Here is a 24,941-nt window from a genome sequence, read left to right as displayed (position 1 = left end):
AAAGGAGGAGGCTACAATGCTTGATAAGAAATGTACTCATTATCTTGCCCATGTAATTGTAACCCCTCTGTACAGTATTTGCACAATAAAAAATAAATAAATAATTTAAAAAAAATCAGGTTTTTAAATTCAATAAGCCCTTATACCACGAGATATAGTTTATGGTATGGATTCCACTATATTTATAAATTTTCCCAAAAAGAGTTCTATGATATTAGAAAGGGTCCTGTGATTTTATGTACATATCTATACACTGGTCTCTGACATAGAGTTTCTGACATAGTTTCCAAAACTCTTGTAGACAGCAAAACTGGGAGAATTGTTTGATCTAATATTTGGGTTTTGGTCCCAGCTGCTGATACACAGCTCCTAAGAACTCTGTAATTTCCCGAGTGGCAGATACATCTGATACAAAGCCTATATCTAATTGATAGAAGCATTTTTTGATCCAACAATGTTTAACTCTTCATGGACATCCGAATAGCCTCAGGATGATAATTGCTTGCCAGGGTAATGAATCACATGATTACAGGATTGTCACTTTCTGCAAAGTGAGACTGAGAAATAAAGTTAACTTTTTTCCTTTAGAGTAATGAAGTATAAAAAAATCAGGCATGGCTCATGTCTATAATCCCAGCTACTCAGCAGACAGAATTTGAGAGAATAGTACTTTAAGATCAGCTCAGGTATAAAGTTAGCAAAGATCCTCCTTAACAAATAAGCCAGATGTTGGGGCTGGGAAGGTGGCTCAATGGTAGAGTGCTTGCCTTGCATGAAGTCCTGGGTTCGATTCCTCAGCACCACATAAGCAGAAAAAGCCAGAAGGGGCACTGTGGCTCAAGTGGTGGAGCACTAGCCTTGAGCTGAAGACTAAGGGACAGCACCCAGGCCCAGAGTTCAGGCCCCACGACCAACAAAATTAATTAGTTAATTTAATTATAATTTTAAAAAATAAGCCAGACATGGTGGAGCATGATTGCCATATCAGAAACTCGGGGGAAGGATTATAGTCTGAAGTCAGCAGGGAACAAAATGAAATTTTACCTTAAAAAATAATTAAAGCAAAAGGAGGTTGGGAACATACCTCAAGTGGCAGAGATCCTGCCTAAGAAGCATGAAGCCCTGAGTTCAAATCATTGTATCACAAAAAAAAAGAAGAAGGAAGAAGAGGAGAGAGGAGAGAAAAGGAAGAGGAGGAGGAGAAGAGGAAGAGGTCTCTTAAGGACCTAACCACATAAATGCATGACATACTCTAGGTCACAAAGCTACTAAAACAAAACTGTCACTAAAATGAACCTCTGTGCTCTAGTACACACTAACATCCAACAACACACGCAAGGATTTATATTACCCCATGGTCTGTTCAGTTAGGATGAAGCTGGCATTACCCCCAATAAGAGAATTCAGTAGCTCACCTTTGGAAGCAACATTGAGAATGCATTTGCCCACCCCTAATATGGGGTTGAGATCAGAGATTGGCTGTCTGCTAACAATATGACCACCTAAGGACTGAAAGAAAGATTAATAAGCAACTTGGGTGTTATCTTTGCGAATATTGAATTCAACACAGATGACACATTTTTCAGCCTAATTCAGTAATTAGATTAAAACATCATCCTGCTGGAGAGAGTGTCTTGCACGTCTTAAAGTGTTTTCTAGGAATGACTCATCTTCAATACCACCCTCTTCCCAGATCTATGTAGAAGAGGAATTCTAATGGATGGAGAACTGTCAATGGATGGAGAATGAATTCTGTGAATGAAAGTATTCATGGGTAGCTTGTGTGGTAACTGACAAGAAATGGTGATGCAGAGTAACCTCTGCTCTTCCTGACTCACAGTGGCAGGGCAGGGCATTAGAGTGTGCATGGGGAGTATGGGAGGCTGAAGCGTAGGGGGTCAGGAAGTTGCTGAAGCAGTGTTTGGAAGAAGGACCAGGCAGCATTCCTGAGATACCAACACTTGCAAGATAGGAAGAACTGGTGTTCCCCAGCTAGGCCCTATTGAAACCACCCTCATGCAATGGCCATGAGAAAGGCAGATGTGACACAAGCCACCAGAGATGTGATCTGTGAGCCACACACAGTAACTACTCTGTGATCTAGGGAAGTTATGTCTTGGGAAATGTCATTGATGAAGATTTCATTAGTTGTGAATTAACTTCCAACAATGAATTGTACAGGACTGAGATTACCTTGGCTTGCTAAAGAGCCTCATCTACAGGTAGAACAATTAGTCTAAATCATATAGCCTAAATGTGCATGTCATAGAATCTAGAAGAGGCCAGCAGAAACACAGAGAAACACAGAAACACATTCATTAAAGAAGAGGATTTTAGCTGGGCCACAGAAATACTGTAGCAGTTCTGTTGTTCTTGTCTTGCTGGCAACCCAATCCAAGGACTCGCACATGGGTAGGCAAGTGCTTGGTCATTGAGTCATATCCCTGGCTCCTAATAACTCATTTACACAGAGATATTAACAGTTAACAAGGAAAACAATGTATATTATTAATAGTTTATATTTTATTTCTCTATTATTTACAGTTAATATTTCAATAAGTAGGTAGGTAGGTATGCTACAATTGTAATATAGTATTACAAAAACTGTCAAGTAAATTGGGTGACTCTCATACATGAGTTACCAGGCCAGTTATTTTCAATAAACCTATTAGTTATCTTTAAAAGATAACCAGTCAAAAGTCCCATTTGAAGGATAGAATATAGACCTTTCTGGGAGCTGGGGGCTCACGCCTATAATCCTAGCTACTCAGATGGGTGAGATCTGAAGATCTTGGTTCAGAGCCAGCCCCAGCAGTAAAGTCTATGAGACTCTTATCTCCAATAAACTACTCAGAAAAAGTCAGAAGTGGGGTTGTGGCTCAAGTGGTAGAGCACTAACCTTGAGCACAAGGAGGCTCAGGGATAGCACTCAGGCCATTAGTTCAAGCCCCAGGACTGACCAAAAAAAAAAAAAAAAAGACCTTTCTCAACAAGATAGATCTGCGGTAGCAACTGCAGACAAAAGTCAAGTCCTGAGTAGGTGGGCATCTCCCAGCCCAACCTGATCACTGAAGTAGCGTATGCCACAAAAGTATGAAATCAGGTAACCCACGAGCTAGCCATGTGAAAATGCAGCAGGATGAATACAGCAGGAAATGGAATGAACAGTGAACGATTCAGCTTTTCCTTCCTACGGGCACCACCCACACGGGGGCATGGAGAACCTACTGCCATGTTCCTGATCTGTGGCCCAGCCAGGGTTCGTAGGTGTTTCAGCAGAGCGCGGTACGTCTGTGTCTTCTCCTCTGGGAGCTTGGTGACCACGTCGGCTAGGATGGTCTTCACCTGTGCCAGGCTGAGGCCTGCACCCAGAGTCAGTCCTGAAAGCAAGACAGCGCTGGCAATATTCTGTAAACTTGGCCAAGAAGAGGGCAAGTGGGGAAGGCAGGCAGGCCACGGGCAGTGCGCAACATCACCTTTCTCTCTCATAGATGTTTTATTTTCTGACTATTAAGGTAATACTCATTGCAGACCGGCTCATAAATGTGGGAAAGTAGGGGCAAAGAACAACAATAATGTGGGATTTGGCAAACACAATAAAAACCATGAAAGCTGCTTTCCTGTTTTACCCAGACATTGCTCCATCACGAGATGCTGTGTGGTCCACCTTCGGCCTGCTCTCTCACTCTCTGCTCATACCAGGTGATGCCTGCAGACCTTTGTATCTCCATCCCCGCCTTCTCTACCTGGCATCTCCCATCTTCCCTTTGATCTCAGCTGGGAGAAAGCTTCCCAAGTTCCTGTAAGGTTGGATCACTCTACTATCTGCTCCTTTGACAGGCGAGGGCCTGTATGCAGGAGAGGTCACAACTGCAATTTTGTGTGTTATTTGTATGACCATCAAATTATAAGTCTCATGAAGGCAGGCTCTGGGCTTTTTACTTCCAACCATCACATATTCCGTACCTTGCACTACACTTGTTTCCTTGTCTAACTTCAAGCCTTCTCCATTTGAAGGCTGAGAATGAATTCCACACCTCTACCATCATGCCTTCCTTAGTACTCTCTTCTCTATATTTCCACTCACTCATATCTGGTTCCAGGTGATTAGCACCAAATCATTCTGTAATTGAGCCACAACACCAAGCAATACTATGAGTAAATGCTGACCTTTGACACACCATCATCCACTAAACAAAGGTTTCTTAGCATCTACTGTGGTTATGAGCACAGACAAGTTCGCCTCTATAGAAAGTTAATGCTCAACAGGGGAAGATTGCCTTAACCAGACAAATGAACAAATGATACAATTGCAGCTATGAAGAGCCAAAGCCTGGAACTTGGGTGAGTATGAGAACAGGTGCTCGCAAGCATCTGGCATTGTCGTTGTGGTGATGGTACGGAACTGCCAGACCAGTAGTCATGCTTAGGAAATAAAAAAAACTGAATCTCTTCTTAGCAAATTACCTTTCTTTGTCTTTCTATTTCACTTTGTATTGCAGCCATGAGCTTATTTTTAGAAAGCGTTGCAAATAATTCACCATGGCTTACGCTTCTAAGAACTTTATGGCCTGTTGGGCAGCACACCAATGCTTTAGATTGTTTAGGGAACATACACTCAGCAGAGGGCGCTCACACATTAATGTTGGGATGTTGGCTAGAGAGGGTTCTCTGCTGTACTTCCTGCAGGGAGCTGAAACCATTTGAGAAGAAAGGCTTGATTTTCATCAGGCAAATAAGGTTCTATTTTATTAGCCTAATAGACTACCTAAAACTATGTATCTCCTCTCAAGAATCCAAAGATTCTTTTATTATCTTTTTTAATCTAGGGAGCAGTTGACTGCTGCTCATCTACCTCCTATGGCTTTTCATATTGCCCTGTGAAATCAGGATATAAACCTGTTTGGTCTGTCTTAATGAGGCTATGATCTACTATTGAACAGAGGTCACTGCCCTTTGAGATTACAAAACAGTATTTATTTAGCCTCAAAGCATGTTGATGACAAGATGATCAAGTTCTATATCAAATAAATAAAGATTCTGAGAAAATGAATTGATTCTTCAAAAGTCAGAACTGTGAAGGTGACTTGGTCCTGAAACCACAGGTAAAATCATCACTCAGTATTAATAGATTGTGTGTGTGAGCGTGTATCTGTGTGTGTCTGTATGTGTGTGCCTGTGTGTTTCTGTGTCTGTGTCTGTGTAGGTCTGTATGTGTATGTCAGCCTTTCTGTGTGTGTGTGTGTGTGTGTGTGTGTGTGGTTTCCCAATACCACGAGTCCTCTTACAGGATTTAAGATGATGAGTTGAAAGTGGGAATCTAAGCCTGGAGCTGGTGGCTCACGCCTGTAATCCTAACTACTCAGGGGGCTAAGATATGAGGATCACAGTTCAAAGCCAGCCCGGGCAGGAAAGTTCTTGAGACTCTTATCCCCAGTAAACCACTAGAAAACTGGAAGTGGCACTGTGGCTCAAGCAGTAGAGGGCTCACCTTCAGCTGAAGAGCTGAGGGACAGCGCCCAAGCCCAGAGTTCAAGCCCCACAACCGACCCTCCCCCACAAAAACAACAACAACAACAAAAACTGTAACAAGCCAGGTGTCAGTGGCTCATGCCTGTAATCCTAGCTACTCAAGAGACTGGGATCTGAGGATCACAGCTCAAAGTCAGCCTGAGGAAGGAAAGTCTGTCAGACTCTTATCTCCAATAAAATGCTTAAAAAAAAACCAAAACCAAAACTTAAAAACATAGCTGTGGCTCAAGTGGTAGAGCATTAGCCTTGAACAGGTTTTCTTGAGCAAGCTATCCAGAAATCACCTGTGTATCATCAAATTGCCACCAAATGGCCATTATCCTTAGGCATCGATCAATTACTGTGTTGTATTTTATCTCTTAATCTTTTGCATAAATGGTCGTTTGATGGAGTTAAAAGAAGAAGAAGAAGCTCAGTGACTCAGGGGCAGTGCCCAGGCCCTGAGTTCAAGTCCTAGGACAAAAACCATAACAAACAAAAGCATTGAGTTCTAAATTGTAGTGTGTGTGTGTGTGTGTGTGTATGTGTGTGTGTGTGTGTGTGTGTGTGTGTGTGTGTGTGTGTTGATGGTGGAAGATTTATGGATTTATGCTCCTTCTTGTCTCGTAGCTTTGGGACAGTCATTGAAATTGGATCTGCCTAGTTGGAGAAGGAATAGACCATCTGCCAGTGAATATGCTTGTGAGGGAAGATACAGCTTACAGATAGCTGGATGGCTGGACCTGAAAGCATTTGTTGAATGCCAGATCTGTGCAGAAAACTGAGTCTCTAAAGAGGATGTATGGTCTTTAATGGGATTTTCCGTATTTAGAGGATATTATTTGAAAAAAATCAGTGTGGCTCAGTCTAATAGTGCCAAATATGATTTCCTCCAAGGATACAATTTGGTAAAATGAAATAGCTTTTGTTTCCTTTAAGCAAATGGTTTATAACACACAGACCTTATTGTAACCAAGAGAGAACACACCTTCTTTTGTCTTTGATATTGCCAACAATTCTGAGATCCTTGCAGGGGAGATGATGATTGGATAGAAAACACCTTTGAACTTCATGTCAGGTCCTAAGAAAGGGAGAACAATTATGATTAGCAGGAAAGAAGCCAACTAGATTTTATTTTTTTAAAAAAGCTAGGCAAAGGAAGGTTACCTTTTTCCTTAGTAATTTCCCACATATTGGGACTTACTAATCATTTTTTGATTTTTGTCTCTACAGACATCTGTTTTAGTTGAAGAAACAGAAAATTTAACCTCAGAAAAACCCAATTACATTCTACAGTGGGAATGACAGGCCAGACTACTCATTAGGTGCCAGAGAAATTACATGATAAACTGGCCACTCACTTGAGAAGAGTGAGGGGGGGGAATTTGAATTATGTGGTAAGGATTTTGATATGTAAATAGATGCCACAGCTTCCACCCCAGTTCAGGAATTTAGGTTTCAATATGGAAGTAGAATGGGAGTCTGTTTGCTACCTACCGAGAGCAGTGTTCCCCATTACAAGAGGAGCATTGGGGTACTCTGTTTTTAGTTCCAGGAGCTCTCTTAGCGTGCTTGGGATAATCCAGGTAATCCTCTCCCCATGAAATGTCAGAATTTTCTTTTGGGGATTCTCCAACATCCTCTGCAGTATTTAAATTGAGACATAATATTATATCAGTGACAAAACACATCGATTTCACTACAGACCACCAAACTCAAATGAACAGGACCTGCTATAACTAAAACAAGACACTTGTACCATGCCAACTTAGTCGATTTATAATTAAATCCCCCTGAATTGTATATGTCTCTTCTCATCTCTTACAACTTAATCAATCAATGTGCATTTCAATTAAATCTTAACATAGAAATAAACAGGAAATAAGGATGCATCAGGGATGAGATTTCTAATGTCAAATAAGTATTGACAAATAATGATAGAATATCCATGGAAAATGAACTATTTTGTGTCTGACAGCTGTGTGCTATTTCTTATCAGGTTAAGTGTGTAGCAAATGCTATTACATATGCTGAAAACACAGAAGACCCATGTTCTAATTCCAGCCAAGTCACTAAGTTGCCAGATGAAAATTCTGGAAAATGTTTGAACCTTGCTAGGTCTGGCATACTTTAGTTGAAAATTGGAGTTTTAGCTAGATGACTTAGAAAGGTCTTTTGGCTCTCAGAGATCACTGAAGCATGTGATTAGGAAATACAGTAAAAAAACATAGAATGTCCAATTTATCAAAGCCAGTGGGACCTTTTTCTCACAGATTTTACTGTTTACTAAACAAGATTGAAAGATTTCAGCAGTACAGTTTACACGTGGGACTTAATCAGCAAAAATAGCTAATGGACAGAACTTCTTTATATTTTTCTCTAATCAGTTCCTCTAAAATCAATGACTGTGGTAGGTAGCCACAGATATAAACAAGAATGAAATAAATATTTATGAGGGTAATTTAGAAATATTGACCATACTTAGTAGAGCAGCCTTTTCATCTCCCTTTACTTCTTTTCTTTCTTCCTTTCCCTCCCTCTCCCTTGCTGTTTCTCCCTCTCCCTTGCTCCCTCTCTCCCTACTTCCTACTCTTGCTCCCTCCCCTCCCTCTCTCTTCCCCTCCCTCCCTCCCTCCCTCCCTCCCTTCCTTCCTTCCTTCCTTCCCTCCTTCCCTCCCTCCCCTCTTCCTTCCTTCCTTCCTTCCTTCCTTCCTTCCTTCCTTCCTTCCTTCCTTCCTTCCTTCCTTCCTCCCTCCCTCCCTCCCTCCCTCCCTTCCTTCCTTCCTTCCTTCCTTCCTTCCTTCCTTCCTTCCTTCCTTCCTTCCTTCCTCCCTCCTTCCCTTCCTTCCTTCCTTCCTTTATTTTTGTGCCAGTTCTGAGGCTTAAACTCAGGGCCAAGGCTGAGCTTTGTTTGGTCAAGAATAGCACTCTTACCACTTGAACCATAGCTCTACTTCTGGATTTTTATAGGTAGTTTATTGGAGATAAGAGTCCCACAAACTTTCCTTTCTGGGCTGGCTTTGAATTGAGAGTCTCAGATCTCAGCCTCCTGAGTAGCTAGGGTTACAGGCCTGGGGTCTTCTGTGGTTTTGTTTGATGTCTGTGCTCTCCATTTTGATTCAATTCAGGGATCATTTAACACGCTAATACTGTCTTATGTCTCAAATTTGTTCCTATTCCACTAAAGCTACTTAGAGTTGTTACCATATAGGGTGGTCAGGAAAGAATACGACATTTGAGGGAAACCCCTGATACTTAGTTACTCTTTCATGTAAGCTAATCTGGGAAATATAAGTCTAGTTTTACAGGAATGAAAAAGACACTTCCCAAATTGGGAGAGTAGCCTGGTCAAGGTGCCACAGATGGTTAATGTGAACAGGACAATGAATCAAGGGCTCAAGGTTCCTTGCCTGGAGTTCTCTGAAAGTGAAATTCTGGCATGCATCTGGAGATGCATGACTAAGCAATTTCTACTGGCTAATAATAAACAAGAGAACCATTTCTTAAGCAGGAACAGAATTGCTTAATGTGTTTGAAATTCACTTCAAAAGCATCTTTGCTATCGTAAAAACTATTTTGCTCTCTGTGGGAGCATCCAAAGGGAAAATATTTTGGTAGAATTTCCAGGGTTCTGTAGACTGAGTGATTTCAATGTTGAACAGAAGTCAAGGCAAAGGCTGCTGGAATAAACAGAAACTAAAGGTAGCTTGGCTAAAATGCACATTTCATTTTCCATAAAGATTCAGTAAAGGTTACATTAAGTCATGAGAAATGGAAGACCTTGAGAATGGGCGAACTCTGATTAATAAAATAATTCATGTATTTTCATTAGGTGAGGATAGCACTTCTCAAAATACAGCCCAAGGATTCCTGGAGGCCCCTGAAATCCTTTTTAGGAACCCCAAGGTCAAAGCTATTTTATGAGTCTAATAGTGGAGTTTTACAAAGGCTACACAATACAACCAGAGGAAATCAGGAGCAGATATCTGAATCTTGCTGCCTGCTCTTATGCCAGTGTTGAAGAGCTTTACAAAATCTAAAACAGTGCCACTTTTCCACTGATTTTTCTTTGGAAAAATACAGTTACTATTCATGAACATATGCCATTTATTCTAATGAGCTTATTTTATTTTAAAGAAATAAATAAATGCAGGCTGGACATGGAAGCCCATTTATATAATCCCAGCTATTTAGGAGGATTGTGGTTGGAGGTTAGACCAAACAAAAAGTTACTGAGCCTGCCATCTCAACAAACAAAGTGGTTGTTGAGGTTCACATTAGTAATCCTAGGTGTGCTGGGGGCATAAATAGGATGATCAAGGTGGAGGCTAACCTGGGAAAAATGCAAGATGTTAGTAAAACAAAAAAGGTCTGGGGTGTGGCTCAGGAGGTGGAACACCTGCATAGCCAAGCACAAGGATGCTGAGCTCAAAGCCTAGTATCGTACAAAAAAGGAAAAGAGAAAAAGAAATGAATAAAAATTTCATTTATTTTTTTTGCAGTTTTAATTTCAAATACTGCAAGTATCAATAGACATAACCCACCTGAACAAAGCTCTTTAGGGCTAGTATAAATTTTAAGGTATAAAGGGCTCTGAGAATCTGAAGATTCTCTGGATGAGCCAACAGTGTCAGAACCAGCTTTCAGCCTTTCCCTCACAGAGTGGGCCAAGAGGCAGTCCTGGGGCATGTGGAAACCCTACACCGGGTAGGCAGAGTTCATGGGATCGAAGAACAGTGGCTCATGTTGTCTTCATTCCAAGCCCGAGTGACCGAGGGAGGCCTAGAGGAATTGTTTTGTTTTATTTTTAAAAGATCAATGTTTAACCTTTGCTGGCTGATAGAGAACAAGAGACTGGGAGCTTGGAGCTGCCCTGCTGACTTTAGTGTATATCCTGAACTTTCCTGGGAACTTAATAAAGATACTTGGGCCACGGGAAGGGAGAGAATGAAGAAAGGGGAGATTCTGGTCAAGATGCATTGTACTTGTGAGCTAACATACTGAATGGTAACCCCTTTGTACAACTACTTAAATTAAAAAAAAATAAATGCCTTGTATAGTACACACACACACACACACACAGACACACACACCAGAATGATCATGTGACATGCTGCCTTGACATTGAGGTTAGGAAAGACCAGGGAGCTTCTGAGTCTACCTGAGACAGAGTCTTCAAAAATCATGCCCCATAGCTCTCTGAGAGTGACAGTAATGCACAGTTACTCATGGAGGCCAAGGGTGGCAGAAGCCTGACAGTACTTGAGGAGCCCCTCCATCCCTCCTCCCTCCATCCCCCCTCCCTCCATCCCCCCTCCCTCCTTCCCCCAAAGGGCCCTAAGGCAAGGAGAAGGCCAGGAGAAAGAGAACAAACCATTAGCTCAGGAGGGAATATAAGCTCTTGAGTTGGATCCAATGGTTGAAATTCTTCTTTCTCATACAATTTGGCACAGACCTTAAGAAAGAAAATTGTGTTTTAGTCTTTGCAAAAAAAACAAAAACAGAGACAAAGATCAATAAACACCTTGGTGCTTGGTAACTTTTCAGTATTGAGTATCCTCTCTTTGAAAGGCTTAGACTGGGGCCTGGGGATCAAAGCAATGAGATAGGCCAGTCCTTTGGTTCCACCCTGGCTGGCAAAGCCTGGAGAAGCTGGGCCAGGAAGCAGAAAGAAAGTGGCAACTATGCGCTTGACCCCGGGACCAGCTGAAGAGCTGGCAGCAGAAGCCAAATGCCCTGGAGTGGCGCAAAGAGCAAGTTCCCTGGCTTCCCAGACCAGGATCTGTGAGAGCTCCTGAAAGATGGAGACACAGACGCCTAAGGGAGGCTATTCATGAAGTGCAGAAAGAGGTCAGGCAAATTCCCTTGAACCCAGGGGAGAAGCAAATAGGAGGAGGGGGAGATGGGACATACGGACCACGGGAAGCCTTTCAAGCAGGCTTTAGCTCTGACATGGCATTTGGGAGCCAGCAGGACCCACTCAGCATTTTGGAGCCAGCGTTTCTGGGAAATAATTTTTTCTGTGGTCTACAGTAGTTTCCAATTCCTGGCCTGCAGACTGACTGCCTCTGCCTGCTGGGAGGTTTGTAAAAGCTCAGAGCGAGTCCTAGGCCACTTCACAGGAGGCTCTAATTCAGAAAAAGCAAGAGAAGAAGCTCAATCAAAAGTTTTAGAAGCTTTATAAATAACGTGTGTGTGTGTGTGTGTGTGTGTGCAAATCCTGGGCAATGTTCTTAGCTTTTTCACTCGAGTGGAAAGCTGCCACTTGAGCCGCAGTTCCATTTTTTTTCACTTTTTTGCTGATTAATTAGAGATTAGAATCTCATGGACTTTCCTGCCTGGGGCTGGCTCTGAACCGTGATCCTCACATCTCAGCCTCCTAAGTAGCTAGGATTATAGACATGAGCCACTGACACCCAATTTATAAGTAATTTTGGGAGATTTTTGGAACTGTGCCCTGAGTTGGGTTGGAGAAGGAACTCACAATCAATTTCAGATAAAAGAATAGAAGAAGAAAAGGATTTGGGACTCATTTATGGAGATGTTATCTTGAGTCTCAGGAACAGGAAAGGATTAGGGGAGGCAAGCGCAGAAGAGCTTGGCTAGAAAAGAGACAGGAAGACAGAAAGACGCAGGCCACAGCAAGCTGTCTCTCTGGGAAAAGCTGTGTCACAGATGAAAGACAGATTCAGCCCATGCTAGTTTACATGGGGAACTTACAGGACAGCACATCTCAGCTCAGAACAAAACAAGGCTTTCTAACATGTCTGCCCCAGGACTACCAAGGCCAGTTCTGACCACAGTTCTAGGAAATTTTGCCCCTGTATTGACCAGATCTCACAGGAATCCAATGTGACAGAAAAAGTAGCTGAAGAATCAACAATATGGTAGCAATGGCTTGAAGAATTAAGAAAGACTTACATTGGATTTGTTCTCAGGTTTATTTTCTTTTTGATCCAAGCAACATCTCCCTTTTTCATTCATTTGGCAGCAAGATGAACTCTATAAAAAGAAAAGAAGGATAGAAAAATCAGAGAATCATAGAGTTGTGAAATAATAGAAAAGAGAAGGAGGAGGATTTGATATGCTAGGACATCGATGTTTGCCCTTTCCAAATCATGTTGAAATGTAGTTGCCAATGTAACAATTAGGAGTCAGGGCCTCTAAGAGGTCCAATGCCATTATAACTGGGGTGAATTGCTACCTAAAGGACAAGTTAGGTCTCCTTTTGCCTCTCCCTTATGGTCTCTTTTTCTTCCACCATTGAATGCTTTCTACAATGCTGTGATGAAGCCAGAAGGCTCTCACTGGATGTGCTCCATGTTGAACTTCCAAGAATCTGGAACTGTGAACCAATACATGTCTGTTTATTATTAATTACCCAGTCTATGATATTCTGTTATAGTAACATACACTGGACTAAAGATATGTTGAAAAAAGAGACAGAACCAACCCTGAGGTTGGCCTTGTACTTAGGTGGTAGAGCCCCAGCCAATGAGCCAAAGAAAGTATCAGTTTGAGTCCTGGTCTTGGACCAAAAATGAAAGATATGATGAGCATGGTGGTAGTAAATATATTAATTGTGGCTTCTGTTTTGTTAAGCCTTCATCATGTGCCCAGTATGATGCTTTATGCTTTGCAGACATGATATCGTTTTAATTCTTTTACAGATAAGACACTGATATTGAACAGCTGGTTTTATGGTCAGAGAGGACAGGCATTCATATGATGAGCAGTTAGCTACAGGGAGCTAATATAGGTAAAAGAGGGAAGAAAAAAGGCTCACATTGGATTTGTTCTCAGACTTGTTTGGGATTAGGCCTCACTTCAGAATTCTTCCTGCTTCCCAGTCCAAGAGCCCTGCACTTAACACTGGCCCATTTTTTATCTCTGTGCTCATCTGACTCAGTGACTAAGATCATTAGAATGAATTAAATCGCGTTTAAACTCTTCAGGAAATGGAAGTATAGGTGACAATGGGAGCTACTTAGAGTCTGTACTTTTAAAGCAGTGAATGAGTGAGTGAATGACTTGAAAAGGAATCAGCAAACAAATGAATACAGTATTTTCCATTGGTTTTATTTCTCCAGTTCAGATAGGTGGTAGTAGTAACATTTGTTAAGTTTTCCACAGAGTGATAAATGTTTTACATGCTAACATGACCACTTTGCTCACGTGGCTCTCTAGTTTCCATCGTTCATCTTTGATTTGGTCATTTTTGCATGCCCCCTTTTGTCACCAATTTAAGTTATTCTCACATTTCCATTTCTTTTAAAGAATCCAAGACTTCATACATCTCTGGATATATTATTTCTGTAGTTTATGAAGTATATCTTTACAAGAAAACCATTTGATTTTTTATTATGGAAGGTTTCATATAGTCTTTCTTTGATATTTGCTATAACAGGGCTTTTGGGGAGAGGGGTGGGGGGAAGAAAGTAGAAGAGAGTAGTATAATAAAAGCAAAATTGGTTTATGCCCCAAGTTCACAGGGATCTTGAAATTCTTCTGACCTCCCACATAGCTTTCATTATTCATAATGAGTCCCTTTTGACTATGCTTGGCTTTATCCTATGAGGTGTCTTAGGCTGGGACTATAGAAAGTCTCAGGATGATGCTAGTCAATGGAAACACCAAGTGATCAGAGAGCTAGAACTTTCAGTCCTACCTACCTTCATCTGGGCAGATAGGGGCTAGAGATGGAATTCAATCTATTGAGATGGAATTCTTGCAAAAGAAGTTGAAGAGATTCTGAGTTGGTGACTGTATCTGTATGCTGATCTACCTCAACTCCAAGACTCTGGACCCTTCTGGACCTTACTCTATACAGATCTTCATCTGTTTCCTTTATAGTAGTCTTCAGAATAAGCCAGCAAACTTAAGATTATTTCTTGATTTCTATGAGCCATTGTAACCAATGATGGAACCCGAGGCAGGGGGTGAGGGGACTCCTGATTGGTTGTTGGTAGGTGAGACATACAGGAAGCTGGCACTTGCAACTGATGGATGGAGACAAGGGAAATCATGTGAGATTGAAACTTCAACTTGTGGGCTGTGACACTAACTCCAGGTGGTCAATGTTGTAATTGGCTTAAATTGTAAGACACCCTGATGGTGTCCAGAGAGTTGGGGAATTGCTAGGTGTGGAATAAGCCACATATCTGGTGTTAGAAGTGTTCTGTTGGAATGTGGGAAAACACTGTGTATCTTGAGTGAAGGGACTTCAGAGGGCATGGGTATGGAGAGGGTTAAGGCTGATGCTCTGTGCAGGTTGCTTGGTGGAGATTGATTCCAAACAATGTGAAAGATGGAAATGGCTTCTCTGCTCTCCCCCATCAACCACCAGCGTATTAATCAGAGGGAAGCACATTCAGAAAGAACATAGCATTTATTTGCTGAAAATGTTCCACTTTGGCTATGATTCAACAAAATGTGCTTGCTGAAGTGACAGTATGAGAAATAACTTTTCCTGGTTTTTTTTCCCTATCATAAAGTAAGATGTTAGGAGGATTGGTCTAATCTATTTTCACTTAGAGTGTGCTATTTTATAAACTCTGCCTTCAAAAAATCTATTACAGGGCTGCTACCTGTCTACGTGTCTGAAAAAAAAGCCCTAGTTATGTTTACCAAGATGAGCAAAATGGCAGACCTTTCTCCTTGATGGGCCAGCACTATGCTTTTCTTTGAAACCAATTGAGGGGGACACACAGAATGGGGGCTAATGCTTTGCTACTAAACTAGAACTGCTGGCTCAGCAGTTGCTAGTTACTTTATACTCACGGAAATAAAACTTTTCCCACTCTCCACAATGGGTCTGTATCCAGTACAGCGACATAAATTGCCTGGGTGGAAAGAAATAGAGTGTTTCAAATGAAACCCAATTTCTCTACATTTGAAATGTCTGCCTCATTCATGCTAGCTCTCATTTACTGCTCCTTCACACTGCCCCAACCCCCCAAGTCATAAATCTCACAGTACACGGACATAAAGTCATCAGATGTTATTTCTGATACATTTCTGGAGTGTACTCTTTATTTTGGAGTACTGGTATGGAGGGTTGAATTCAGGTCATGAGCTCTTGAGGTCTTGCTTGGACACTGTACCTCTTGAGTCACACCTCTACTTCCAGGTTTGTGCTGTTCAATTGGAGAAAAGAATCTCATGTATTTTTCTGCCTGAGCTAGCTTTGAACCTTGATCCTCAGATCTCAGTCTCCTGAGTAGCAAGGATTACAGTGTCTGGTTGGGGTTTATTCTTAGAAAATTTTTAGAACAGAAAAATCAGTGAAGAGAAGACAGAGAAAGCCTCTGTAAAGGGATCCAAGTCACATGCTAGGATGTGCACATCTTGTGAGCAGAGTACTGACTGCTTTTGGCCCAGAACTTTCTGTTCAAGGATGCTCATAGAGTGAAGAGCCTTGGAAGACAGGCAGTGCCTTTATGAAGACAAATGGGCAGGAATGGTGATTTCTAGGGTAATATGGATTCAGTCACCTCTGAGAGCCTTACCACCCATTTCAAAGGACAAGTGCCTTGAAGTCAGGGTTCCCCTCCTGTAAATATAGCCCAATGACCACGCTGGCATCAGATTGCTCTCTTTATATTGCCTTAAAGGAGCGGTGACAAATGCTCCTACTATTGTTATACTAGCATGATGAGTAATAAAGTCCTGGGTCTTCTGTCAGAAGCTGTCAAACTGTACCAGACTGTACTTGTCAGCTTGTAAGCAGGATGAAATCTCAACTCTTTTTCGGTTTTTGACAGGCACTAGATGGTGTTCTTATCAAAGGAACTGCTGCTGACACTGACAGACCGAAGGAATACTGCTTATAGAAAGCATGTCCAGGATACAAGACCTTGATCTAATCAGGTGTTTCTGTACTCTCGTTATTTCTGTGTCCTTTTATTCTATTGGCTCTATTTAAGGGAGAGGAGGTCATAGATTATTTGAGAATCTGATGATATTTCTTTTCTGTGACCATACACACAAAATGTGTGGGGTCATTGATCCCCTAAAGACATTAGCTAATTATAAATTAGAATCTCTGTTCAGGGATGATTTTTCCCAAGTTGAAAGCCTATCGGGTTACTCAGCATACAGTTAGCAGCCATTAAGGACTCTAGAAGGGAACATAATTAAATTAGAGAAAGAAAGAGTTAGGAAACCAAAATATTCATAGATGACTATGAAATCAAAGGGGATAGTACTTATATTGGGGAAAAGGACTGGTGGTAAAAGAAGTCTTGTTACATCTCCAGAAAAAAATGACTAGGAAAAAAATGGTCTTAGAATAATAATAATTTTCATATAAGGTAGATAAGAACATGGATTCTATAACCAGACTGTCAGGTTTCAAATCTTGGCTCTTTCATTCATTGGTTATACAATCTTGGGCAGTAATTTTACCACTCTGTAATCAGTTTCTCTACAACTGGCACATACCCAGTATTTACCATCGAGTGATATACTTAAGAAAAGTGCCTATCATGGTGGTATCTAGATGTCCAGGCGCAAACTTTTAAACAGAAAACTTGCCATTTTGGTGTAATAAGGCTACTGATGTCTGACACATATCCCCAAAGCTTTGAGAGATGAGATCCAATCATGGGATCTGGCAATGTTAAAAGACGAAAAAGAACAAAAGAGACAGAGGCCATATGATCACAAAGTATATATCTGAGAAGAAATCCAGGAACTCACAGGAAAGAAAGAGACCATTTTGGTGAGAAGTTCAGGTCGTGGACCTGAACTCTGGGTCTGGGCGCTGTCCCTCAGCTCTTCAGCTCAAGGCGAGTGCTCTACCGCTTGAGCCACAGGGCCACTTCCGGGTTTTTCTGTTTATGTGGTGCTGAGGCCTTCCTAGCCTGACCTATGGTTCTTTTATTCATCACTCATGGACGGCAATGCTTGCTGCAGGTAATGGTCCAGATTCACTCCTACTTTTCTTAAACTTACTATTTGTGTGCATGTAGAGGTGGGGAGGTACTGGGGCTTGAACTCAGAGGCTTGTCATCTTACTTGTCCTCCCCTCCCCCCCCCCCCCACAAAGTCTAGTGCTTTACTACTTGAACCTCCTCCACTTCTGTAATTTTGCTGGTTAATTGGAGATGTGTCTCTCAGAGTTAACAGCCCAGGCTGGCTTTCAACTATAACCTTCAGATCTCAATCTCCTGAGTAGCTACTACTGGTCTAAACTTGATTATTTCTTTATTAATTAATGGATCATCTTCAGGTTATCTTCTAATAGCTATACAAAGGGATTTCAACTCAATATGTCAGTTTGTGAGTACAATGTATTTGATCAATGTCATCCCTTCCACCATTCTCCCTTATCTGTCCCCACCCTATCCATCCTCTTAAATTACCTGGTTCCATTTTCACGTAAGTACATTGCATATTATGATTGTATTCAACCACCTTCCTCTCTCTATTCATCTGTCCCCCTTGCCTTGCCCTCACTCACCTCTACCAAAACATGCTTCAGCATCTTGGTATTCATTTTATTAAAAACGGTAAGTTAGGTCTTCAAAGAAGTTATATCATTGGAATCCTCCCCTGTGTATACCATACGCTTATCAATTTGCTAGACTTAAGAGTCTCTGGTTCTGAACCTTCTTTGCCTTCTGATATCTGCTTTTAGTTTCTCCATTTTCAACAAAATGCTAAAATGTTCTAGTCTCTCCATTTTGAACAAGATATTCCCTGAATCCAGCTTCCTTTTTGGTTCTTGGGTCTGTTTGAACACTGAGCTTCAGCTCTGGTTCGGGAAAGCATTTGAGCCACAACTTCACCCTACCAGTTGGACTAGCATCTAATTCCTGGAGGGAGTTGGACATCACAGGAAAGCAGCCTCAACAAAAGGTGTGACTGGAGCTTCTTTATACAAGGATGGTTAAAAATGGGAACCGAGGAAGACTACAGCTGCGAAAGTATCGTGTAAGGGGGGGAAAGGCAAAAAAAAATTCTCCAAATTAGGATGCTGCCACAATGAACTAAGGCTATCAAGCGGATCACTTGGCCATGATGTGAAAGTAGCAAGATGTTAGGTCAGAGTGTCTCTCTGAAGAATTCTGGCTCTACTTCAAAGACACAGTGCGCAAGAAGCCAAGTTTAAAAAGAACAGTGTGTGAAGAAACAAAACAGTACACAGAGCATGGAAGGGTCCAGAGATGAGGTTTGGAAGATAGGACTGCAGAAAAGGAAGAAATAAAGGGAGGGCAGTAATCAGATTGCTTTCTTACCAGCAAAAATGAAGAAACAAGATGAAGAGATGACGGAAGCCATGAGACAGAACTGGAGACGAAGGGAACAGTGTGGCCCAGAGCAATGGCAGATTGGCTAAGTGCCAGGCTGAGATTTTGTACAAAATACAATCAATGACAAAATGCATATTTAAAAAAAGAGAACAAATCCATTGTTCAGAGATGATGGAGAGAACTTCGTCACTCCTATTTTGTTACCATATTGCTCACCAAAGGAATGCCTGGTAAACTAAAAGCACCAGATAAGCCTAGCTAAAAAGCTCTGAAGTTCAAGATACATGGAGATTTTTAAATTGCACTTAGCCTTTTAAAATGCCTCATGACATGAAAGTAACTTGTAGCTGAGATGATCAATAATCTTTTTTAGATATCATAGTAAACAAAAGCAGTCCCAGAATACTAGAGACAGGCAACCATTGATTCTGGTGGATTTTGTTTGGGGCCAGTCCTGGGATTTGAACTCAAAGCCTGGGCACTGTCCCTGAGCTTTTGTGCTCAAGGCTAGCACTCTATCACTAGAACCACAGCTCCACCTCCAGCATTTTGACAGCTTCTTGGAGATAAGAGTCTCATAGACTTTCCTGCCCAAATTGTCTTTGGACTATGATCCTCAGATTTCAGCCTCCTGAGTAGCTAGGATTGTAGGCATGAGCCACCAGCACCCAGCTTGGTTCTGTTTGTTTTTTTTTTAAAACAAGATGGATGGTAGGCAAAGTTCCGTGGCTAATTCCACTTTAAGCTACTTGTGAGGCAACATTAGGAAGACTGAGATTTGAGGACAGCCTAGACAATAAGCTAAGAGTAGTGGTGTACATCTGTAATCCCAGTTACTTGAGAGGCATAGATAGATCACAACCCCAGGCCAGCCCCAGGCAAAAAGCTTTTCTGAAAAATAACTAAAGCAAAATAAAAAAGAGATTGGGGTAGAATACTTTGCTAACAAGCATAAGGCCTGCATTCAAATCTTGGTACTACCAAAGACCAAACAAACGGGTAGATAAAAAAGGTGAAGTTGACCTCTCTCCAGCAATTCTTTGGGTCTGTTCTGAATTGGATTACTGAAGACAGAAAGAATCTGGGAACAGTAGTCCCTAAGAAGAGATTGGGTACTCAAGAAAGCTATCCTCTTTCCTTTGGGGATGAGAAACTTGGATTAACAATCTGCTCAAAGCAATCAGCACAATGTATCAGGACTTCAGGAGGCATTGGACCATATCAGTTGGTGGAGAGGAGTAGAAGGCAAATACATGATTATTTTTTAAAAATGATTCTTGATTAAGCGATAGTTTGGTGTTAGCATCATTGATTAATTTTCTTTTAATTCTTCGCTTAACCTACTCTGTTCAATATTTTAGCTGACAACTTGCATAAAGACAGAGGTAATGTTTACCAGATTTCCAGATATCAGAATAGAAATTACGTTCTTTGGCAAGCTAGAATGCCCATTTATGTAAACAAAAATTGGGGGGGGGGTCTGGTCGTGGGGGTCTGAACTCTGGGCCTGGGTGCTGTCCCTTAGCTCTTCAGCACAAGGCTAGCACTGTACCACTTGAGCCACAGGGCCACTTACGGCTTTTTTTCTGCTTATGTGGTGCTGAGGAATCAAACCCAGGGCCTCATGCATGCAAGGCAAGCGCTCTACCACTGAGCCACCTTCCCAGCCCTGTAAAATTTTTTTTAAAGAATAAAAGTGTTCCAAAAAGGACAAAGAAGGAGAAATACTACTTTAAAAGTTTTGAAGCCATTTCAATCAAATTCTTGTGTCTGAATCACAAGCAATTTCCCTATCAATTCTAAGAGTCTGTGATTCTGTGAGAATTAATTATACTTGAATAACAACTGCAGCACAACAGCCACAACAACAAACACAAACAAAACACCACAAAAACAATCCCAAGGTCACTGATTCTTTTGCTTAATTCTAAGTGTATAATTGAAGTCCTAATATTTCCAAATACTATTTCAATATAATTGCAGGCACATCAAACACACCCACACAGACTGTTTCAATTAAGTATTTGTACTCAATTTTATATAATACATCAGTTACCAGAAACAACCAACCATGTAATCTCCACATGGGAAACTCACTTTACTTCCTTAGTGAGGCTGGGTGCCTTAGTTTCTCCTCCTGCTGAATAAGGATAGACAGCACTTGGATACTATGTAAGAAGTATAGATCATAAGGGTCAAGGAGCACATTTCAGTCATATCCTCTGGCCCAGTTCCTTGCACGGAAGGCTCTAACATCCCTGGTCCTTTTTTAGGGATGGGAATAAACTTTCTACAATTAAGGAGGTTCGTGGCTTACCACTCAAAGATTCCATTAGCTGCTCTGTGGACGGTTGTGGGTGATTCCTTAGGAGAGTGTAAATACTCATCACCATGCCTGGGGTGCAGAATCCACACTGGGTGCCATGGCCTTTGGCGATCCTTTCCTAAAGAACATGAAATTCAGGTGTAGGACCCTTCAGAAAAGAAGCAGAAGCGTTTTCTCTGACTACACGTGGTACAGGGCCTGTCAGGTAATAACCAGTAGTGCTGTTGATCACATTTATGATGCAAAGTGAAGCTTTCTTGAAAAGACTTAATCGAGATAGTTGAGGAAGGAAGTGCTCAATGACAACCTGGTACGTTACTTCCCAGGGTACAGTTCAAAGCCAATCAAAACGATAGAAACAGCCGGGCGCCGGTGGCTCATACCTGTCATCCTAGCTCCTTAGGAGGCTGAGATCTGAGGATCGCGGTTCAAAGCCAGCCTGGACAGGAAAGTCCGTGAGACTCATTTCCAATAAACCACTCTGAAAACTGGAAGTGGCACTGTGGCTCAAGTGGTAGCCTTGAGCTGAAGAGGTAAGGGACAGCGTCCAGGCCCAGAGTTCAGGCCCCACAACCGACAAAAATAGAAACAGAAATTAACTACTTTTTAGGTTTCTTTTTTTCCAGGTGGGGGGTGTCATTTGTGAGGCTTGAACTCAGGACTATTAGCTTAAGGCTAATAGTCTACCACTTTGAGCCACAGCTCCACTTCTGGTTTTCTAGTGGTTAATTGGAGAAAAGCGTCTCACAGACTTTCTTCCCTGGGTTGGCTCTGAATTGCAATCCTCAGATTTCAGCCTCCTGAATAGTGATGATTACAGGCCTAAGCCACTGGCACCAGCTGAAACGACCCACTTTTATCTGGTCCTGTCCTCATTCAGCTACCACTTGTCACTCACCTCTGACACATGCAGCATAACAACATGGAGAACTTCCTTGTGTAGGCTCGTCTCCATAAATAGAACCTATCTTTCCTTCTTACTTTTTGTTCTGACCTTGGCAGCTGACCTTGGTAGGTACCCTTGACAGGTAACTAAATTTCATTTATGTGTCAACATTTTTACTAGTGAGTTGGTACTATATGTGTTAAAAACTTGTCTCAGAGATCTACATGTGTGCCTTTGAGATTCTGGAGGCTTCCTGGGAGGCAGAGGGCAACCAGGCCTCCTCTCTGGCTTGTTACTCAGTAGTCTTTCAGTAATCTCTATAAACCCAAATTCTCTTAAGGTATTTTAGAATAAGACATCATCTTTGCCCTCAAAGAGTTTGCATCTTAATTTTGGAGATATGCATCATATATGACTAGAATTTGCAGCCTGGCTATTAGTACAGACAAAATATTAAATGCACATCCAAACTTTTTTCCCCTTTTTTATTGCAGAAACCAAAAACAAATATTCTATATCTTTCTGAATGGACCCAAAGCAGTCCTGAAACCACAATGCCTTCCTGAGGTCATGGTGGGAATAGATGGAGGCCTGCCTGGAGTCACTTTCTTCTTGACCACTTCTGCCACATTCTTAGAACAGTTTAGTAAGCTTCAAAGCATGATAAAGAAAGCTGCAGAAGAAAACTAACATTAAGAAAAGGGTTCTTTTTATTCTTCTGAAGAGGACAGAGACTTCACCCGCTATTTTGTTCTCTAAAACTATAAGCTAAGGACAACCAAAGAAGACACATAAGTCTCAGTTTTATGTGTTAAAATATGTTCTTACCTGGACAGGGTGAATCCTGGTCTTAGTGTTTCCTATTCCTTCCACAGTGGTGATGGCGGCTCCATAAAGAGAGCAGATAGGCACCAGGCAGGCGGCAACAGAGAAGTGACTTCAAAGTTCACACACAGTAGAGCAAGAATAAATTGCATAGACCAAAACAATGTGAGGGGAAAAAAGAAAAAATAGATGATCATAATTGTAATTACTTTGACATGAACATAAAGCTGAATCATCACATAAAAGATTGTGAATATAAATGTGCTACTTAAATATTCTAATTAAGAATTCAATTTTTTTTTCCATCCAGGCAATCCTGTTAAAAATGTAAGAGCAGCCAGGAACTGGTAGCTCATGCCTGTAATCCTAGGTACCGTAGTCAGAAGGTTGAGATCTGAGGATTGAGGTTTGAAGCCAGGCTAGGCAGGAAAGTCTGTGAGACACTTATCTCCAATTAACCTCCAAAATAACCCTGAAAATGGAGCTGTGTCTCCAGAGGTAGTGTGTGTATGTGTGTGTGTGTAAAATCATGTAATCAGTGGCTTACTCTTCAATACAGGTTACCTGTGATCTTATAAACAGCCCTGAGGGCTGGGGAAGATGTTAAATAAGACCCACCTGTGAGGAAAATCCTTTAATAATTTTACCTATTCCATGAATACAAGTACTTTGTTTGGTTTCCAGTGCTAGGGCAAAAGTACATCATGAGTAATGGGGACCAGTAGGCTTTTCCCAAATGCTCTGAGCATTCGTGCATGTGAGGGTTAGTGCTCCCCTCAGGAGGACCATGGCAATGAAAGAGTTGAGCCTGGCTCTGAAGTTGGTCATCTCTTCAAGAGGGATACTAGGAAGGAGGGTATTGCAGCAGCCTTCCAAGTTCTCCTGGGTGGGGAGTACTTCATAATAAGAATTGTAGGTTTTAAAAATGGGTTGGCTTGAACTGATGCTTTAATACTCAGTAGTTCTATGACCTTGGTAAAAGAACAGACTCGCTTAGAATCTCAGTTTCCTTCATTTGTAAAATGAGGATTCAGAGCAATCTTGTACTTCTTTCTTCAAGTACCAAACATATAAGATTATTCATTTTGGTTATAGCTCATAAAAACTGAGGTAGTGTAGCATTCTCTACAGAATGGGCTGAGGAAATCCTGTGGGAAATCAACCTGGAGTCAGTGACATGGTTTAGTCTTGGAGGAAGGCTACCTGATCTTCTTGGAGATGGGATCATATCTTGAGATCATCACTGTGCAGGCACCACAGTTCCCGCCACCACAGCTATCTTTGGTTCCTGTGAGTTGGACTTGGAAGAGTTATGATCAAGGGAAAACGTGATTTGAACTCTTTCAGATTTCATGCTGAAATTTTCTCACATGGGAAGAATGACTTGAAGATAGTATGCCTTTCTTGAACTAGCTTGCTTCACTTACAAATGATTTGGTGCCTGGAGTAAATCAGTCAGAGCTCAACTATTACATATCCTAGGAACTCACGGATGACAGCCACCTGTCATTTGGAAACTATTTTGCAAGTTTGAAATCTGAGTCACTGCTGCATTGGAAAGACTTCAGGTCAGGGTCTTCATCATTTTAATTCATGCAAAATCTGAAGAGAGAACATCCAAGAGGCATGCCAATGATTGAGAATGGAAAATTTCCAGTGTAATTGGAGACTCTACATTACTTATTTTAATGAAGGAAACATATAATAGTTGGGAAAGAATGGAATACAATGTGCAGTACATGGGCTGAAAAAAAGGGAGAAAAAACTATAGTCATCTGACACAAAAATGTTCTTTCAGTTTATCCTTAAATTGGCAATGAGGAAGACACAGGGATGTAGTTAATAAGCAATGGTATGTCAGAAATACCCCAGTGCTACCACAGCACCTTGTCCATTGATATGAGTCTTGACCTGAAAGGTAGAAAGAGTGTACAGAGTTGGGTATGGTGGCTAGTAACTATAATCCCAGCTATACGGCACATGTTGATAATCGATAGAGATTCAAGGCTAGTTTGGGCAAAGTTAATGAGACCCTATCACAAAGAACAGGTGAACAGGTGTGGTGGGAAGAAGAAGAAGAAGAAGAAGAAGAAGAAGAAGAAGAAGAAGAAGAAGAAGAAGAAGAAGAAGAAGAAGA

General features: G+C 41.4%; 1 protein-coding gene across 1 annotated transcript in view; it reads right to left on the bottom strand.

The window, feature by feature from the left end:
- LOC105983958 (aldehyde oxidase 3-like) overlaps nucleotides 1-24,941 on the bottom strand; it is an 89,655-nt gene that overhangs the window by 62,632 nt on the left and 2,082 nt on the right. The window contains exons 3-13 of the mRNA XM_013014025.1: nucleotides 24,008-24,104; nucleotides 22,808-22,916; nucleotides 21,085-21,211; nucleotides 15,292-15,353; nucleotides 12,433-12,513; nucleotides 10,886-10,966; nucleotides 7,009-7,153; nucleotides 6,500-6,592; nucleotides 3,229-3,380; nucleotides 1,352-1,509; nucleotides 531-582 (exon numbers count right to left, since the gene is read on the bottom strand). Of these exons, the coding sequence (XP_012869479.1) occupies nucleotides 531-582; nucleotides 1,352-1,509; nucleotides 3,229-3,380; nucleotides 6,500-6,592; nucleotides 7,009-7,153; nucleotides 10,886-10,966; nucleotides 12,433-12,513; nucleotides 15,292-15,353; nucleotides 21,085-21,211; nucleotides 22,808-22,916; nucleotides 24,008-24,104 (1,157 nt within the window). The remainder of the gene's footprint in view (nucleotides 1-530; nucleotides 583-1,351; nucleotides 1,510-3,228; nucleotides 3,381-6,499; nucleotides 6,593-7,008; nucleotides 7,154-10,885; nucleotides 10,967-12,432; nucleotides 12,514-15,291; nucleotides 15,354-21,084; nucleotides 21,212-22,807; nucleotides 22,917-24,007; nucleotides 24,105-24,941) is intronic.

Source organism: Dipodomys ordii, unplaced genomic scaffold (assembly GCF_000151885.1).
Source record: "Dipodomys ordii isolate 6190 unplaced genomic scaffold, Dord_2.0 Scaffold1, whole genome shotgun sequence".
NCBI lineage: Eukaryota > Metazoa > Chordata > Mammalia > Rodentia > Heteromyidae > Dipodomys > Dipodomys ordii.
This window is presented reverse-complemented; position numbering and strand designations above follow the sequence as displayed.